At 36.6% G+C, this 20370-nt stretch overlaps 1 protein-coding gene across 3 annotated transcripts in view; it reads left to right on the top strand.

Annotated features, from left to right (window-relative positions):
- The window catches only part of LOC107565838 (caM kinase-like vesicle-associated protein), a 47288-nt gene that overhangs the window by 8852 nt on the left and 18066 nt on the right, over positions 1–20370 (top strand). For 2 of the 3 annotated variants that reach the window (XM_016251125.1, XM_016251124.1), the window contains exon 2: positions 16664–16688. The exons of the other annotated variant lie outside the window; for it this stretch is intronic. In XM_016251125.1, the coding sequence (XP_016106611.1) occupies positions 16664–16688 (25 nt within the window). The remainder of the gene's footprint in view (positions 1–16663; positions 16689–20370) is intronic. 3 annotated transcript variants of the gene reach the window in all.

Below are 20370 nucleotides of genomic sequence, written 5' to 3'. Positions count from 1 at the left end.
TATATATATATATATATATATATATATATATATATTAATATATAAATATATATTTTTTTAGTTTTAGTTATTTTAGTACATTAATTTAAACGAAATGAAAATTAGAAATTTAGCTTTGGCTGAATTTTTTTTTCTTTTCAGATTTTAGTTTTTTAGTTGTAGTTTTATTTAACTATATATTAAAGGGATAGTTCACCCAAAAATGAAAAATCTGTCATCAATTACACACCCTCGTGTCGTTTCAAACCTTACACAAATTAAGATATTTTTGATGGAATCTGAGAGCTGTCTGACCCTCCATAGACAGCAATACAACTGAAATGTTCCCAAGTCCAGAGACGTAGCAAGGAGATCGGTAAAATAATCCATGTGACATCAGGGGTTAAAAGCTACGAGAATACGTTTTGTGCGCAAAAAAAACCCTCGACTTTATTCAACAATTCATCTTGGAGAATATCAGCTGGACGTAAACAGCGTATGCTGTTCTGTGTCTGTGTAAGGTAAAAAAAATAAAAATCTATCTAATAGGTTTCCTCACCATTCACCCTGTCTATCATTGGTTGACAAACAGATAGCCCGCCCTACAACACACATTATTGGTTGAGCCAGCGTTTCTGTGTTGGGCTGTTTGGGATGTTCAAACAAACAGAGCAATGTTTTAAAAGTGCCACAGGATCACAGTGTTTGTAAAAAATATATATATATGTTTTTTAAAATGCATTTTTGCGTATTGCTTTTCTACATATTAAGCTGGGATAGAAGTTATTTTAATATCAACAAAATTACACACTTTACCTTTAAGTTTTATTAACTTGATGTTGAAAATTAAGGCAATTTCCTTATATAGTGCATAATGATTTTCTTCCAGCTGTAAAAAAAGAAATGCCTGATGCTTTAATATAGCTTTGAACAGTCAATGTATTTTTTCAACATTTTCACAATCTGACTCATGTGTTCTGTCCTCCTACAGACGTTCTTCGTATTCTGCCCTTTGGCCTCTTGTCTCCTTGTTTTTTATCATTGTGCTTTCCCTCCTTCTCCTGTCCTCCTTTCTGCTGTCGTTCCCAAGCAACTTCTTTCTTCAAAAACATTTACCCATCCGTGATAGCAAGTCAACTGCTGTAGCATCATGCACACACACAGTAATGCACACACATACGCTCGGTTGTTAATGTATTCAGTTTAGGACTCATTCATCCCTCAACACACTTCTACACGCTGTCCCTCTCTGGGCGTGCTTTAAATAACCAAACCTTTGATGTCTAAGCTAATGTTCTAGATATGTACGAGGCTGAGACGATTGACTACTACAGTACTGACAGAGAGGAGAGATGTTATGCAACACTTTATTGGAGTATCAAGCGAATACAATTGGAAGTAAAGGGAAATGAGCCTGCGATGTCTTTCACTGACCTGATTTTAGATAATCCACCTAGTTGAAACTTTGAATCGTCACCCCTAGGTCCTATATTTGGCTGCTTTGTAACCAATGTGCTTTAGGTTAGAGTATAGGAGACGATGCTAACTGCTAATCTGTTAGCGCTGTGAGTTTTTGTGTGTTGATATGACGGGCAGCTTTGACGCCATCACAGTTTACAGTGAGAGGAAGCAGCCAAACTCTCCAGATGGGCACTTTCCAGTGACTTTGGCCTGTGCTGATTCACTTTCCTCTTTGGGCGCCACTTCTGACTTCCAGTCAATGTGTTTCTTCACTGTGCTAATTTGCATATGAGCTATAGCATTACTGTTGAGGCGAGCATTTCATAATGTAGCTATCATTTAACAGGACAAACATCAGAATCTGTATTCCACAAGTTAATGAGTTGTTAAGTACCCTTTGCGATAGTGTGGGAAATTTTTCAGCCCTATGGTTAATTTCAGTCTGCGGGCACAAAGAGGATAAATGACGCTGAGAGTTTTCGTAACGTGGCCACCATTATCTTCATTTCAATCATTAGCTCTCGCTTCACCAGGGAACGGATTTCACTGCTGAATATTTTACACTTGCCTTTCTGTTCTCTCTCCCCCCTTTCATTTTCCTGCTCTGGTGCTTTCGTGCAGCTTCCCTGGTCTTCGATCTCTGAAGCTGATGCCTTTAACAGAGGACTTGTCCCTTCATTACACCCTCGCAACATGTCACTTCTCTAAAAACATTCATCTGTAAAACAGTTTGGATTTGAAGTGCTGAAGTTGACAGCCTTTTATATTTAATGTTACTTTGTGCTAATATATTGATGATTTTAATCATACACTCTAAAAAATCCTGGGTTGTTTCAACCCAATGTTGGTTAAATATGGACTAACCCAACTGTTGGGTTAAATTTTGGTTACATTTTTAAATGAGCTTTCTAACCCAACAGTTGGGTTAGTTCATATTTGACCCAACATTGGGTTGAAACAACCCAGCATTTTTTAGAGTGTACATATTTAAAATTCGTAAATTTTTTAATGCTCACAAGGTTTGCCCTTTGAGTGGCAAACAGTCTGGATAAATCTGAGTGCAGATGAGGGAAACTGGTGCATGAACTGAATTTGGCAGCCTGTTGATTGTCATCAGTATTATCCAGATATCTATTTTCTGTTCACTGTCAAGTATCATGTTAAAGACAGCAAAAAATAAAAATTTTCCAGTTAATTGCATCTTAATATGAACATCAGTTTTGATTGTTAAATAGCCAGTATTTTTAAATATACAGCAAAGTAAGTCTGGTGTTAACTGAGTATGCAGTCCCTAATCGAATTTGATGAGACAAAATGTCCACATAATAGGGATGTAATGATGCACCCCGAGCTGGATGAAAATCGATACAAATATGTGACGGTTCAAATCGGTTGAGATGTGAATGAATCGCGATACAGTTGGGGGTGGAAGTTTATATGAATTTAGTTTAGATGTATTTGTTTTTTCATCTTGCCTCTGTAATGCCTATTAAAGTAGTATTTATAAGTGCAGCTCTGCTTTGCTTATAGCATCAAACTGGAAAAAAAGGAAACACTATATTGCGGCTTTTCCATAAGCGCCACCTGCTGAGAGTGAATTTGCATTTTCATTCAGCCCATCTGCTGTTTTTGTTTTGTTCAGATCTGTTTTACGTAGTATAGTTTCCCAAAACTAAAGTCAGAACATTATGTTTTTGCTTAAAATTTCTCAATTATACAGTCTAATTTAGATGAAAAACTGTTCATGCTGAATGTATGCAGCATCTTTGTTTGGATTGTGATTGTGATTGTGAAATCAGTATCGTAAATCATATTGCATCAGGAGTTGAGTGAATCGTTACATCCCTACGATATAAAGCAAAATGAGTTGTCGTGACTGGCTGTAAGTAATAATATGTTTTAAATAAGAAATAAATTTTTTAGTTTAATTAACTTGCACTCCACACAGCAAGATGTGTTTATTATTAAATCTGTAAAAACTATATAAAATAAAACTGAATAAAAATAAATATCAAGTAAACTGCACAGTTTGGACCATGTAAAATATTGTAATGTACCTTAAAAGGTACTTAGAAGGTTCATTGTATAATCCAGCATTAGCTGGGAGATCATTTCTTTCATATATTACAAAATGAAACATGCCAAAATGAATCAGAATTTAATATAATGAAATCAAAATCAAGACCTTGAGAATTTAAATCAAAACAGTCTCAAATCTATCAACACTCAGCACAAGGACACATTTATGCACATTCCCATTTATTTTTAAATTTTAATATTCTGCATAAGCATCTCTACATCATTCCACTTTGTATAGATACTTTTGCAGTCTAAAATTGAAGACTGTAAAAATGAAGTGTTCACAGAACTTGAATAAAACATTCTAGGCAATAGTTTGCATGCTCTTTTTCTGAGTTCTGAGAATTCATTTTGCTTTAAACTCTTGAAATAAAGGTTCTTCATTGACATTGATGGTTCCATGCAGAATCTTTAACAACAGTGGATTGTTTATAGTGGAAAAAGTATCTTTTGATCGTTAAAATGTTCTTTACATTAAGAAGAAAAGGTTCTTTTAAAGAACTTATTACTGACAGGTTCGTTGGGGAACCGAAAAATGGTTCTTTTATGGCATCCCTGCAAAAACACGCTATTGGAACCTTTACTTTTAAGAGTGTAGTATTTTATAGTTTTCATGATTTAAAATCTGTCATAAATAACCATACAAGAAACTGTAAGAAATTAATCCTGGCATACAAGACAACACATTTCTAAATGTGACAACAAATTCAGCAACAATATAACTGGCAAATGGTCATTACAGCCTTATTAATTATGTATGTCCCAGTGCATTTCCCAGTTATTTTAGTACATATTTCCAGTTTTCCTGCTTGGCACATTTCCAGAAGGCCAGCAAGATTTTCATTTGAAGTTTGGTCCCATTGGAAGTCCCTTAATATTTCATAAATCTATTCCAGCCACTAACTAATTACCCCAGTACAGTGTCAAGCCCTACAGTACAGAGCGGGAGATGAAACTGTGTTTTTAAATGACTGAAGTGGGGATGGAGTGGAGGGACACATCACTGTACTTTGAGATTTGAGCTGAGGAGCTGTTTGCTTTAGAAAGACATCACGGACATCTATACTCACTTGTGTAAACTTTACTGCAGATATGTCAGATTTTTCTCTATGATGCTTCATCTTTTAAATGTTTCACATAAGCATATCTACATCATTTCAGTTTGTATAGACACTTTCAACGTTTATGGTTTTTAATAGAACTTCAATGAATAAAACATTCAAGGCAATAGACTGCATGTCTTGAGTTGAGTTGAATGAGTTGAATTCATTTGCTTTGGCATTTTAAGTAAATATCTTGACTGAACGTAATGTAAAGTTAACATGATTTAAAATCAGTCATAAATGATCATACAGGAGACTGGATCATAAGAAAACTAATCTTGACATACAAGACAACTAATTTCCTAATGTGCAGACAAAATCATCAATGATGTAAATAAAAATGGCAAATGGTCAATACAACAATATTAATTATGTATATCCCAGTGCATGCTGGAAAGATGCTAGACATTTTTTTTATTATTTTTTTCATATTAGGGCTATTTGACCTCAGAAACAGGTAAATAAAAGCATTAAACTCAAATGCTTTGAGATTGACAACATAAAACATCATGATGGAAAAGCTAGCATTTAAATGCATTACTTGTGTTCCTTCTTAGTTGGAAGTAAACTGAAAAAAAACATACCATTGGTAAAAAGCATACCATTTTCATTATTATTTAATGCATTATTTACTTGATCTATGAATCATTTTTTGCAGTGTACATGTTTTTTTTGTTGTTTTTTTTACTGTTGTGTAGACTTGAAGTCAAAGCATTTAAAACTACAAGCATTGCACTGCTGCAGAGCTGTTTTTCTCTGGGTACCATCCACTTAAATCATTTCAGGAGTTTTTTCTCTATCTTTCTACTTCATCCTTCACTTTTAACCTTCTACTTTGTTCACTCCATCCCTTATCCCCGCTGTCTTCTCTGTTTCACTCGCTTGTTCTTGCTCTTTCTCTCTCTTTTTCCCTCTGATTCTCCCAGGAGCCCAACTGACCTAATTCTCCTCCGAAGACATGGCTGCACTCGCATGGGCGCGCAACACTGTTTCTCACACTCATATCTTCCATATCCCAGACCCAGATTCATCTCACGTTATGAAAAAACAATATTTTTATTTCATCAGCTGCAGTAGTTTCATGCAATGTCCTCATTAAACTGCCATGAAGCTTTTTTTTTACAATTCACAGTAACATTCGTGTAGCGTTAGCAGCTTAAAGGTTTGTTGCGTTTACTTCCTCAGTGGACCCATTACTCTTGTTTGTTCATTAGCTTGAAGACCCTTCTGATAGGAAGGTCTGATTAATGAAGATTAAAGCAGTGGTTCTATTTTGGTGGGCCACTGACAAACAAAATGGGTCACGAGTCTGTTCTGATTGGATAGACCAGGAAATTAACGTTCTTAGAATTGACAAGACAGTTGACCCTGAGAGGTCAGCTAAATATCTACAGTGGATCTAAAATATGAATAGTTAATTATAACTAGTTATGGTTAATTATTAATATTTCCTGTCATGAGCTGATTCGTTACAAAAATGAATAGGCTTATCAACGTTTCCTATAGGCTATCTGTTGTTATTGATGCCAAATCCATGTGTCCAGTCAAACTCTTCTCAAAGTTTTCTTGAACCCCTTACATAAAAAATATTTACTTGAAGTACCCCCTGAGATTTCAAGTTAATAATTCAAATTCAATAATTACACGTTTGCGTATTCATTGTTCTCCGATGTTGATTAATGGTCATATGACACATGATTTTTATTTGAAAATGATTTATACAAATGGTTGCACATCTATAGGAAATATTATTTATAATTATTATTTTAACTCTAATTATAAAAATGAAGATATAAATATATTACTGTTTTAAATTACAATTTTTATGGAGCCTAACAAAAAAAACCTCTAATTATGGGCCCAATCGCAAGATACAGTAAGCCAATTTATGTCTTAAGATTAAATTTCAAACATGTATCGCATTCGCTACATTTCTACATTTCTCAGTAGAAAGGTGGTAGAGTCTTTTTTAAATCACCTTTTCAGTAGCCATTTTATTTGAGAAGTATCAATGTGGCATTGTAAAACAGTGGTAGGCTACAGTGTGTTATTTTTACGGACAGTATTTCCACAATAAAGACGTGTTTTCTCTGAAGGTTTTGAATCAGAACAACCGATTCGGAACTTAATGACTCTTTTGAATCTCTCCTTTTCAATGAATCGGTCAAATCTTTTTGTCGAACGTAGCTGTTCCAGCGTAGGTGACTCACTCAAATGAATCAATTGGGCAGTTCCTTCAGTCCAAACTGCACAGAGACAAGCAGAAGCCAATTCGCGCGCTTAAACAAGTTGTCCTCTCTATTATTCCAGTAAAACCTGACTAGCTCACCCTCTTTATGTCTCAGGATACTGAATCACCATGGGCATACCTTGTTAGTTGTGCGAGATTAACAGAAGTAAGCGGACCATTAAAGGGTTAGTTCACCCAAAAATTAAAATTCTGTCATTAATTACTCACCCTCATGTCGTTTCAAACCAGTAAGACCTTCGTTCATCTTCGGAACACAAATTAAGATATTTTTGATGGAATCTGAGAGCTGTCTGACCCTCCATAGACAGCAATACAACTGAAATGTTCCCAAGTCCAGAAACGTAGCAAGGAGATCTGTAAAATAATCCATGTGACATCAGGGGTTCAACCATAATTATACAAAGCTACGAGAAAACGTTTTGTGCGCAAAAGAAAAAAAAACGACTTTACGCTGTTTTCGTTCCAGTGTGACGCAGCTGACACAGAACAGCATACGTTGTTTTACGTCCAGCGGATATTCTCCAAAATGGCACCAGGGTGATGCGGAGGAGACGAATGGTTGAATAAAGTCGTTTTTTTTTTCTTTTGCGCACAGAAAGTATTCTCGTAGCTTCGTAATATTACGGTTGAACCCCTGATGTCACATGGATTATTTTACAGATCTGTTTGCTACGTTTCTGGACTTTGGAACATTTCGGTTGTATTGCTATCTATGCAGGGTCAGACAGCTCTCAGATTCCATCAAAAATATCTTAATTTGTGTTCCGAAGATGAACGAAGGCCTTACGGGTCTGAAACGACATGAGGGTGAGTAATTAATAACAGAATTTTCATTTTTGGGTGAACTAACCCTTTAAAATGTTTACCGTCCGAAGATGAAGCTGCTATCCACATTGAAGACAACATAACATAAATCAACGAATATGTACTCAGGTGAGATGCCAACAAGTGGGCAGAAAATTAGTCAAAGCACTCCATTAATATGACGAACTGCAGCCCAAAATACATGTTAGAGGCTTTTAGGAGAAGAATCATTGTGCATTATGATAGATGTGCTTGTTTGTAGCGTGGAGATGGTAACATTACGCCTTATATTATGCGTAACTATCTTAAATACTATAAAATGTTGGACTGTAGTTGAAGATATATTGTCTTGACACAATGCGATCAAATAAGGAAAGTTATCACTTTTTTCCATCAACAAACAGTAGTGCACTTTAAGTGGCTATGTATATAGGTAACTTTTTCAGTCCTATTTATGGGCATAGTAATATTAATGATAATTTGTAAAACTAGGTGGAATGAGTTGAGTATGGGTGAGTGTTAAAGTGTATAACGTGCAGATGTCTTCCATAGGAAACAAGCTTGAGGCTCATAGTACTGCAGATGCTCAGTTTACAGCTGGATTTTGAGATCATTCTAACTGTATGATGACATTATGTCTGGCATATACAGTACTTGACCTACAAACTACTTTGTGGTTGTTTTAAGGTATTTCTGCATTTCTTTTCATTTACATAAAAAAAAATTGTGATTGTGACAAACAATGAATGACATAACAGTTTTTTTAATTGACTGTGTGCATAACAGATGCTCTCCATTTCTGTTGCCAAATTTGGCTTGTATGTTCAACACAAAGCCTTTGTCCATTGCTGATTTAAATCTGAAAATTGTATCATGCCAGGTTGTGTCCTTTATTCGCTCTTCTCTTCATGTGTTCTTTCCACTTTCACATTTGAAAACAGAGGCTGAGCAGGAAGAGGGGGAGCTGGGTAAATGAACAATAGTGTAAAGGATCAAAGCTTCATGAGAATAGAGAGATATAGTGTGGAGACCAAACGTTTAGAGTACAATCATCAATTTGGGTTTGAGGGGGAAAGAATATACCACAGCTTCTGTAATGGTTCATTTTACATGAAAATAATAAAGTAGTGGAGAATGGAGTAGCGAGGCATTTTTCAAACAGAATCTTGAACAGTCTGCAATGTTAGTTTAGCATCACAGCTGGTGAAAGAAAGCGCCAGAAGGATGTGTGTGTGCTTGTGTGTGTGTGAGAGAGAGTTGTAATGCATGTGAATGTCTATAGGTGAGGGTTGTGCATAATTTTACTTGCACATGTGCAATTATCAATCAACCTAAACATTATGCAGCATGGAAGGTTTTCAGAAACAAATCAATAATTATTAAACCAGAAAATATTATATATAATATGTATATAAGTATAATTGATATAGGCTTGTTTTATTTATTTTTCCCTTTTTATCCAAAATATTCCCAAACGTGTTAACTATAAGGTGAAATATCTCGATTCTCAAATATGTGTAAGTAGATGCATTTTGCTTTTTTATGTATTATGTTAGTTGATAATGGGCGATGGGCAAAGTAGCCTAATAGTGTAATCTATTTACTACGCATAAAACCCCCCCGTCTTTTTACTTATACCAGATATGGGTGTCATGCCAAAAAATATTTTTAATAAGACTGACTTTGTATTTAATGTGAATTTAATAGAAACATTGTAATTTACTAATTATAGCTCTTTCATTGTACAGAAAGCAAAGAACATTGACATTATCAAAGAACATTTTAAGCACTCTCAAAAACTCTCATTATAATCACTGAAGCTGTTTACACTGTGAAATAAATAAACTACTTGCATCGTATGTACAACTGCACTTTGTTGTTTCTGATGAGAGAATCATCAGAGAGCAGAATTCCTTCAGTTTGTTTCTTCATTGGACAGATTTGGAGAAATTTAGCATTACATCACTTGCTCACCAATAGATCCTCTGCAGTGAATGGGTGCCATCAGAATGAGAGTTCAAACAGCTAATAAAAACATCACAATAATCAACAAACTATCCACATGACTCCAGTCCATCAATTAAGCTCCCAAGCAACCGAAATACCTACAAGGTGTTGATTGCTATCTGTGAACAACTCCCGTATTGAAAAGAAAAAGATTTCCAAGCCTAATACAAGTCTGTTTATCTTTATTGTGCATGGGGAGCGGCTTCTGGTTGGCTTCTCATATGGATGTCAGGTGCTAGGGAGTTTCATTTGCACAACACCCAGTGGTGCATTTGCCTTCACACCAAATGTGCCCATCTGTTTGACACACACAGTCTAACTGCTGACATGACTGGCACCATCAGCATAAATTATGTGCCGCTGTGCATATGGTATACGCTGCCATTAGTGGTCGCAGCAAGATTGTCGACTAGATGTTCAAGGCAAACAGAGACCTTTGAACAGTGACTCAGATGATATAAATGTCTACTGTCATGTAAGGCGGCAACATCCTTATTCTTTACCCCTGGAGAAGTGAGTGTGTAGTTCAAATTCAGTCAAGTTGGGAATTATTTGCTCTACTTTGAGATCATTGATTTTTATGTGGGTGTTTTTTCAGCTATGGGTACTTTCGGCCCTGTGGACTTTTAAAACTCTCTTTAGACACACTTTTCACTCTTGCTTGTTTATTTAATTTGTCTGCTAACAGTGGATACACAAGCATCACAGAAAAAAAAGAAAGAAAAAATCTGTCTATGAAACACCAAGTACACTGAAGTATATAGTGATATATTGTGGTTTTTGTAACTATATAAAAGAGACATTAATTTTTCTCCATCCATGACAAGTTAAGTTGCTATGATAGATACTCCAGGGGCGTCATGCATTATTTTTTTGGAGTGGGGTCGAGTGAAGGGGGGTTTGGGGGTGGTGCTTGTCATCATGCTTGTCATGACACACAGCAGCCATATATATATAATAAGTGTAACTATAAGTGTATATAAGTATAACTTATAGCGTATAACTATAAGTATAACTTATAAGTGTATATAAGTATAACTGATATAGGCTTATGTTTTATTTATTTTTACCTTTTTATTTAAAATATTCCCAAAAGTGTTAACTATAACTTGAAATATCTCGATTCTCAAATATGTGTAAGTAGATGCATTTTGCACCTTTATATATTATGTTAGTTGATAATGGCCAATGGGCAAAGTAGCCTAATAGTGATCTATTTACTACGCATAAAACCCCCCCGTCTTTTTACTTATACCAGATATGGGTGTCATGCCAAAAAATATTTTTAATAAGACTGACTTTGTATTTAATGTGAATTTAATAGAAACATTGTAATTTACTAATTATAGCTCTTTCATTGTACAGAAAGCAAAGAACATTGACATTATCAAAGAACATTTTAAGCACTCTCAAAAACTCTCATTATAATCACTGAAGCTGTTTACACTGTGAAATAAATAAACTACTTGCATCGTATGTACAACTGCACTTTGTTGTTTCTGATGAGAGAATCATCAGAGAGCAGAATTCCTTCAGTTTGTTTCTTCATTGGACAGATTTGGAGAAATTTAGCATTACATCACTTGCTCACCAATAGATCCTCTGCAGTGAATGGGTGCCATCAGAATGAGAGTTCAAACAGCTAATAAAAACATCACAATAATCAACAAACTATCCACATGACTCCAGTCCATCAATTAACATTTTGTGAAGTGAAAAGCTGCATGTTTGTTAGAAACAAATACATCATTAAGGAATTTTCTTTCTGGCCAACAACATACTAATCCATAATCCTTAATAACGTTTCCTCCAGTGAAAAAGTCCATCTCCTATCATTAGGGTTGGGAATCGAAAATCGATTCCGATTCCAGAATCGGATACTTAAGGTCAGGAATCGGTTACTTGTTGTCAAATTAAAATTTCGATTCCGCCTATCGATTCCTATGTGCTTTTTTCCCCCTTCATCTGTGAGGACTGGACCTAGTGATCTGCCAGGACCTTGCTAGCTAATCTAAGCGCTCCATAGTTTGGCTACATTTGCGATCAGATGCCAAAAAAGCTAAGTATAATATCTGTGATAGCTAAACATGTTGCAAGAGAGGTGTCACCACTAACATGACAATTTAATAGATTGTTAAAGTTCACGAACACGATTCAAACACCAACGTGATTCTATTCCTAAATTACAATGATTCGTCTGTTTCATTCCTCAACATTTGACGTGCGAGATCAATGTTGTGATCACTTGGTTCGTCCGTGCAGCATATGATCTCACCAGTGTGATTTGAACATTTAAATCTGTGTTCGCGCTGCCATTGTCCTAAAGAGAGCAGCTGTCATCTGTCATGAATGAAACAGGTCTTTTCAACTACACAGTATCATTATTTCTGTGTTACAAACATTCAAATCACAGAAGTACTGAGATAAAAGTTTATAGTTCAGATATAAACTCTGATGTGTACGGTAGCGATTAAAATAGAGTAAATCACCTTTTGAAAGTAATTTGACACTTCAAATTAAGATTTATCGATTACATTGGTACGCCAGTAGGTGGCGAAAAGGGGCTGTTAAAATGTACAGTATTTGTCTTTGAATCATACGAGAGAGATTCGTTCAAGAACGCTGATTCATCTAGTAATGAAACAAGTACATCTTGAGTGAGTCATTGAATCATTTATTCATAAATTGCATGTGATTTTGTTTAGTTGTCTAATGTTTTTTTCATGAGATAGGTGTTTTTTTCATGAGATAGGGTGAATCATGAGATAACCACAACTTCCATTGGGGGGAAAAGGGGAAAAAAACTGACAATCATGCAGTTCTATTTTGCACACAAACAGCTCTTAAAGAGTCCAGTTTTTATATGTAGCCTGTTGATTTTTGTTCATGGTATTCAGCTCCAATAAATATAATATTAATATGAATTTAGTGTAATCAACTATATAAAAAATAATCAGATTATGTTCCCTGACATGTATGTATATTCTGCATTTTTTTTCTATTTTAGCAGTTCAAGGTGGCAGTACCACCTTTCTGTTTTTATGGCTCTGCAAGCTGTTCCTTGCTGTAGGGTAGCACATGCGGCCTTGCATAACGTTAGAAACGTGTAGGTGAGGTTTATTTTTAAAGGAATGATCCGGGTTTATCAAGTTCAGTTTTATCAACAGCATTTGTGGCATAGTGTCGATTACCACAGACAATTTTTACTCGTTCTTCAACTTGTAAAATGGATCTAAATTATTTTCAGTGATAATTGACAGTATGTCACCAATGTTTCCGTTAGAGCTTAACTTACACTAAACCAGAAACCTTTATTTAACAAGGTGATCGAATCAATCTGACCTTTACAGTTTGTGCGACACATTTCAGTGAGATTTGTTTTGTGAACCCATCGGAATGTAATGCAAGCTATGCAAAGAGGCTGTTATTGACTAAACAACTATATTAGACCTGACAGCAAACCCACAACCTGTAAGTAAGCATTGTTACTCATGTCACATTTGAAATGGGCATTTATATAGATGCAAAATATGGCCCATTAAAATTTTATATTTTGGGTAAAAACAGTTTAAGCGCTGTCAACAGCATGGCAGGCTGTCAAACATGACAGAAAATAATTTTGATTTTGTTTTTTGTTTTTAGTTTATTTCAATTTTTAGACATTTGGTTTTTCAGTCATTTTAAATTTATTTCATTTTTTTGTCCCAGTTTGTTACTGCAGTTAGAAAAGGTGTTATAGTAATATTTAGAATTTTTCAAGTTTTAGTAATTTTGTTTTTCAGTCATTTTAATTTTTTTCTAAATATTTCTATATACTTTTAATTTATCTTTATTTCAGTTTATGTTATTTATATAATTTTAGTACTACTAGTTACTTTTTATGTAACATTTTATTATTTAACATAACATTTAATTTAATTTTGGTGCTAAAGCCACATTTGGAATTAAAATTTGTTTTTTTTATCTAATATTTAGATTCTGTTATATAAATTACAGAAAGTTTGCACAATTAATTTAACCATTCCCATATTGACGATTACTTACAAAAATCAGTCTGTATATCGCCTTACCATAGTGAAAAATGAATACACTAAAATGTATTTGAAATACTTTATTTCATGCTAAGTGTACTACAAATACATTTACATACTGCACTGCTTTCGGTTACTGAAGACCTGAGACTGGCAAGAGCAGCTTCCAAATCCTCAGTACTCATCTTGCTGGATCTGTCTGATGCTTTTGACGCAGTTAACCACCAGATCCTCCTGTCCACCCTTATGAAGATGGGCATCTCAGGAACCAGACTCCAGTTGTTCAAGTCTTACCTCTCTGGTAGGTCCTTCAGGGTGTCTTGGAGGGGTGAGGTTTCTAAGTCACAACTTCTTGCTAATGGGGTTCCTCAAGGCTCAGTGCTTGGACCACTTCTCTTCTCCATCTACATGTCATCTTTAGGATCTGTCATTCAGAAGCATGGCTTTTCCTATCATTGCTATGCTGATGACACTCAACTCTACTTCTCATTCCAATTAAATGATCCGACAGTAGCTGTTCGCATTGCAGCCTGTCTGACAGACATTTCTGGCTGGATGAAGGATCATCAACTTTAACTTAACCTTGCTAAGACAGAACTGCTCGTGGTCTCAGCCAACCCAGCACTTCATCTCAACCTCTCTATACAGCTAGGTTCGTCAACCATAACTCCTTCCAGGACAGCCAGGAACCTTGGAGTTGTGATGGATAATCAGTTAAGCTTCACAGACCATACATTAGGTCTATACATTAGGAAGATTAGACCCTTCCTAACATAGCAGACCGCACAACTCCTTGTCCAAGCTCTTGTTCTCTCCAGACTAGACTATTGTAATGTTTTAAGTATTAAGTAGACCTTTGAGTTGTATAAGTACAACTCAAAGGTCTGTGCATAATGCTGAAGTAAAGTCACAGTTAGTTGGTAAGCAAGTGTATCTTTTTCTCATTACTGCATTTGAGCACGAGTTACCGCGCTGCCTTTCAGCGGTAATCCACTTTATGCTAATGCATAATTCATAAACAATAGCAAGCGAATGCACATTTACCCTCCCAACTCTCTATCACATCCTGTTTTGTTAGTTTTTCTCGGTCCATCAAAAGGAAATCTGCCAATCCATCATCAAACAAGAATGAGGCATAATATTTTATTCGTCAGCTATCCTTCCTGTGTTTGTATCTCAGTTTTGGACTATAGCTGTTTGTCACTCGTCAAATTGATTTTTGCTTCAGTCAATCGCCGCTTTTATCCACAGGTGTCTATTGACCAAAGGTTACACACACACCATCTCCTGTTTTAGCTCCACTGTCTCCCCACTGGGAGATATAAAGTATCTATAGCTGAAGAACAGCCTGTAGGGAGACAGAAAGAGGTAATGATGCGGATGTCTTGTATGTGGCCCCGGCTGTGCGAGACCCCAGGGACCTCATTTAGATTCTGCTAGGACACAGGCATCCGTGTTAAAAAAGCAGCAGAATTGCTAAAAGAAGGGTCTCATGAAGGGCCCTTTTACCGCTGCTGCCAGCATGCTTTAAAAACTCGTTATATAGCAAACCGGAGCAATAGTCGCATCTCCTGCTGTACCGGATCGGCAAGAAGCCCCTCGTCTAGCTTTAAATGTCTTCGGTTATATTTGATTTTCGCTAATGGGTTTAATGTAACTTAAAAAATGTTTTTCGTCGCAAAGAATCGGGACCCGTTTGCAGCTCTGGGTTTCTGCGTGGTAACATCATCATTTCATAGAAATCCATTTACAAGGCTTCATTTGCATTTGTTTTGGAGCTTGGTTTTATAATATGTCCATAATTCTGACAAAAAATAAATAAATACACCCGGCGTTCCTCCTGCAGACTGAGGTTGTAAATTTACATTGGCGCACTGAGCTAAGTTTGCTTATTAAAAAGGCGGGTATAAATTATTTTCTGCTCTGTTGTTGCTTGCAGACAGTTCAGTGATGAGGGAACTATGAACTATGTGGAGATCGCTGATTATAATTGGGCAAAGGGTTCGCTCATGCAGCGAGCAGGCAAACGGCTTAAAAAAGGAAATGCAACATTTGCATTAGCTTCTCAGAGGCATAAGAGACTACAGCGAGCAGCAGGAGTCCCTCATTATATTGTGGCAAAACCACAATGAAATCAATTTGTCATCACAGGTAACGATTCCACTTAATATTAAAGACGATAGGAGCTGAGTGAAGACTCAGACAGAAAGACGAATGAAAGCTTTGATGGTTTCTGTCTTTCTAATGAATAAAATCTGTCCTCCCACAGTCATGTTGTACCTACAGTCTTTTAACACAATATGTTCCTCTCCTCTGCCTACATGTGTCTCAAAATACCGTTATGGATACTTTAACATTTCTCATGAATCACTGAACCGATTTTTACAGTACATTTGGAGTTTTCGTTTTAGATTTCTTTCCCTTCCCACTTGAGTATGACAAACATGTCAGTGGCATGTGGTAGAGTTTTTATTTTCCCTAGCTTCATGATGCAGTTTTTCACTTAAAAGACATAAGGAGCATCTTTTTTTTTTGTAGGACAATATTTTTATATATTTATATTAATTATTAAAATAAAAATGTATTTAAATAGTGTGTTCACTATTACTTGAATAGTCAAACATGGTTATAAAAATTCCAAGGTTATGGATTTGATTCCCGGGAATGCATGTAATAGTAAAATGTATATCTTGAATAAAAGTCCATATGCATGCCAAATTCATTATAAAAAAAAATAAAAGTATCAAAACCAAATAAAAAAATCTAAATTATGTCCCCATGTCGTTGTAAATCTGTATGACTGTTCTGCTGTGGAACACACTGTGGAAAAATATATTTTTGGTATATTCAATGAAATTTAGTGCAAACCAGTGTTTTTTTTACCCCATTGTCTTTCATTTTATGGACAGTTGAACCATTTCTCAAAATATCTTCTTTTTTCCCCACAGACGTCAGGTTTGGAAGAAAATGAGAGTGAGTAAATATGACAAAATTTCCATTTTTGGGTGAAATATCCCTGTTTTTGACCATGTAATCAGCCAGTCACAGTGGCCATGCTTTTAACCTTCAGTCCTCACATCTATTGTACTGTTGATTATTTTCTCATTCAGATCTTCCTCCCTGCTAAGCATTCTCCCAGTTCTTTTCAATATATTCTCCTTCCTGTTCGTGTTGCCTGTGTCTTCACCTATGTGTGCTTAAACAAAGGGATAAGGCACTCATTCTAGTCACGTACATAATGTACAACCTACAGAAACTGGCAAAACATGTCTTCGGCATCAGTCCTGGTCAATTCATAGCCTTCCACCTGAAGGGTAACAGATTTATTTAATCCAGGCCTACGCTGCCCTTCCTGTATGGAATCTGTCCTTTTGCATCAGCTCCAGATTTCTGAGCCTCCCTGCTGAGGAGCAGACAGTTTGGATGAGCATCTTGTGTGTGAGAGCCCTTCCCTCCTCCCTCTACTGATTTGTGGCGCATCCAGCTGCTCCAAGCAGCAGCCCAGCTGGACTCACTCAGCCTGGGTGGGGTTAACACTGCCCCATTTACATTCATGCCAAAGTCCATTCCAAGAATCCACTAGTAAAGATGGACATGTTATTGATTTAGGAATCGGACCAAGTCATGGGTGGGTAACTTAAAAATGAATACAAGGCTGTGTTTACACTTGTATTAACATCTGTCTCAGGTGATCTGTTCACAAGTGATCAGACCAAAAGAGGTCAGCGCGTTTCTGCATCTTGATAAAGCAGAAACAATTCTAAAAAGTAAAACTTACGACATGATCTGTATCATTTTGACGTCAGGCAAACCAGAGAAGTATTGTATGTTATAGCAGTAGAAGAATAACATTTTCAAGAATGTTCTAGTTTTCAAGCTTTAAAAGGACAAAAAAGCCCATAAAGGTATCATAAAAGTCATCTGTATGACTCATGAACTATATTCCAAGTCTTCTGAAGTCATGTGATGATTTTGTGTGAGGAACAGACTGAAATTTAAGTCTTCACCGATAAATATCCACCCTAGTTCTTTAAGGCATGCTCATGAGAGAAATTGCAATGTCTGATTCGTGAACTTATCATTCGAGTCAGATATTTTGAGGGAATCATTTGATTCAGTTCACAAAACGATTCAGAGTAAATATTGATTTTTATAGTGAATGATTCATCCATTGTGAACAATTTGTCAATTTTCATTTTTTTTCCCTGAAATACTTTGACCTTGTAATTTTTAATTGAAATTCTATATCTTCTGGTGAAATGTCAGACTTCGTGACATATGTCTGGACTTTTCCAATCATTTCGTCCGTATAAACCCTGCCCCTTTCTAAAAGTCGACTGTAAGCTTGCATTCAGATCTGCCTCCATCCAATCAACAACCAAATTAAGTTGAACTGAGTCCCTAAATTGTTTTCTTTTCAATAATCCTTTTCACTTGGATGTATGTCACAGTACGGAAGAAAGATCGCTACATCCAATCTGTCGCAAGTGTAAATGGTGTTCTGTTTACATTTCCCATACAATGCTCTGTGATGCAGTACCCCAACATGACATGTAATTGTAACAAATAAGCTGAACCGAAGGCAGAATATTTGCTTTACTAATTCGAATGAGTCTTTTCTCAATATTTTCACTATATCTGAGGCTTGAGCCGAGGCTCTGGCAAATATTGCGCCTAGCGGTGCCAAAATTCTGTTTCAGCACTCCAAATGCATAATAAACCCAGCAGGATGATAATGATTATGGTGTTTGTCTGTGAGAGGTGGACATGAATGCGAGACTGCACGCTATAATTTAGCACCAGATTAAGCAAGGGGAAGAAGGGAGGACATCAAACTTCTACACTCCATGCTGTGACTTTTGAACTTGTTGCTGTGCTAGATTGTGAGGCGGTGTGTGTGCTTGCTTGCCTGTGTGTGTGGGTTTGGGTTCAGATGTGTTTGGAGAACAGCACGGCTCCTCTCATCCATCCTGTGAGATTGGATCTGGTGTTTAATGTGTGTGTCTCTAGAGATGAAGATTCATTGCTTTAATAAGAGCAGTACAGACAGGAGAGAGAAGAGCACAGCTTTACAGAGAAGTGTCTTGGGAAAGGCTGATGGTTGAGGGTCTCATGGTCTTTAATGATGGAGGGAGGCATCTGTTGCAAACTAGTCTTTGTAGAAGGCACCCCATCAAGCCCTTTGTCGCTGCCTCATCTTTGTCTTCGTATCTTTCTTGAACTCTGTCTCCGGTGGACGCGTTGCCTTCTGCGAGCTGCGAGAATGTTCGAATGCTAATTTTGGATCCAAAGATGGGTGTGTGTATGTAAGGCGTGGGCGTGTGCAAAAATAGCCATTATGAATATGCATGGACCCCAATTAAAACAACATACATTTTTGCCAGAACTGATCTGAGAAATCACACGCTCTCAGACAGTAATCTTTCATCCCAACGTGTCCCATAATGAAACATTAACAAAGTCTTCTCAACAAGATTGACTTTTTCTGCACCGCAGAGAGAAGGATGTGCGGTTTAGTACGTGTTTACGCTGCACCTGAGTCCTGTAACGCAGTGCACACACTCGTATTGTGTGCAACTAATGAGCGAGAGCTGTCAGATGTGATCCGTCACTCCAGTGCAAGGTTCCAATCAAAACGTGCGCATCACTACCCTAATGTAAGCATGTCACCTTCTGTATTTGCATCCATCTCCGGAGGGAATCCACGCTCGTTGTGAATATATCTTGTCAGCATGTTCATGCCATACGGAAAGTGTATTAAAAAGTGCCTGTAGGAGAGAAGTAGCAGCTCTGGCTCAAAACGTATAACTTCCTCTGCGTTACAGATGGGCCACAGTCATCAGCTAGTCATCCTCCAATGACTTGTCTTATTTATATTTTTTCTTTGAAAAAAAGCTACACTGTGTGACTTTTGGCCCTCTAGTGGTTGAGGCATAAGACTACAAAACACTTGCTGAGGAACATTGTTTTGGACATAACATGAACATCGGCTTTGCTATTCTGCGTGGATGAATTTGATGGTTTGATCCACACCGCTGTGTAGATAGTTACAGATGATCAGTCACTAACAACATCGAAACTCTCCCATTTAGTAAAAAACGGATGAGATCTTATTAAGGTAAGTTGCTGCCAATAGTTTGCTGCAAAAATTTTGTCAATGCTAATGTTAGACTTGATGACTGCTATTTATATCAGATAATGGTGGAAACTATTTGTAAACAAATAGACCAAACTAGTAACTGGTTTAGAGATTCAGTTGTTGTGGCTTTAAGCTATTTCCATTTAAAGGGGTCATATGATGCCATTTAAATTTTTCCTTTCTCTTTGGAGTGTTACAAGCTCTTGGTGCATAAAGAAGATCTGTAAAGTTGCAAAGACTAAAGTCTCAAATCCTAAGAGATATTCTTTATAAAAGTTCAGAGTCAGCCACGCCTACCTAAAACGGCTCGTTCTAACACGCCCCCACATATCTACCTCACTATGTGGGAAGATTTGCATAACGCCGCCCAAATGTTCACACAAAGAAAGAAGGCCTAACTTTTATTCTCACTGTAGTATTGTTGACGCTGCAGCCATGTCGTAAAGACACTGTGTGCTTCGTTGTGAAAGCGAAACTACTTTGTTTGGTCTTCCAAAAGAGGATGATATCCACTTC

Source organism: Sinocyclocheilus grahami, unplaced genomic scaffold (assembly GCF_001515645.1).
Source record: "Sinocyclocheilus grahami isolate Dianchi unplaced genomic scaffold, SAMN03320097.WGS_v1.1 scaffold1030.1, whole genome shotgun sequence".
Taxonomy (NCBI): Eukaryota; Metazoa; Chordata; class Actinopteri; order Cypriniformes; family Cyprinidae; genus Sinocyclocheilus; species Sinocyclocheilus grahami.
This window is presented reverse-complemented; position numbering and strand designations above follow the sequence as displayed.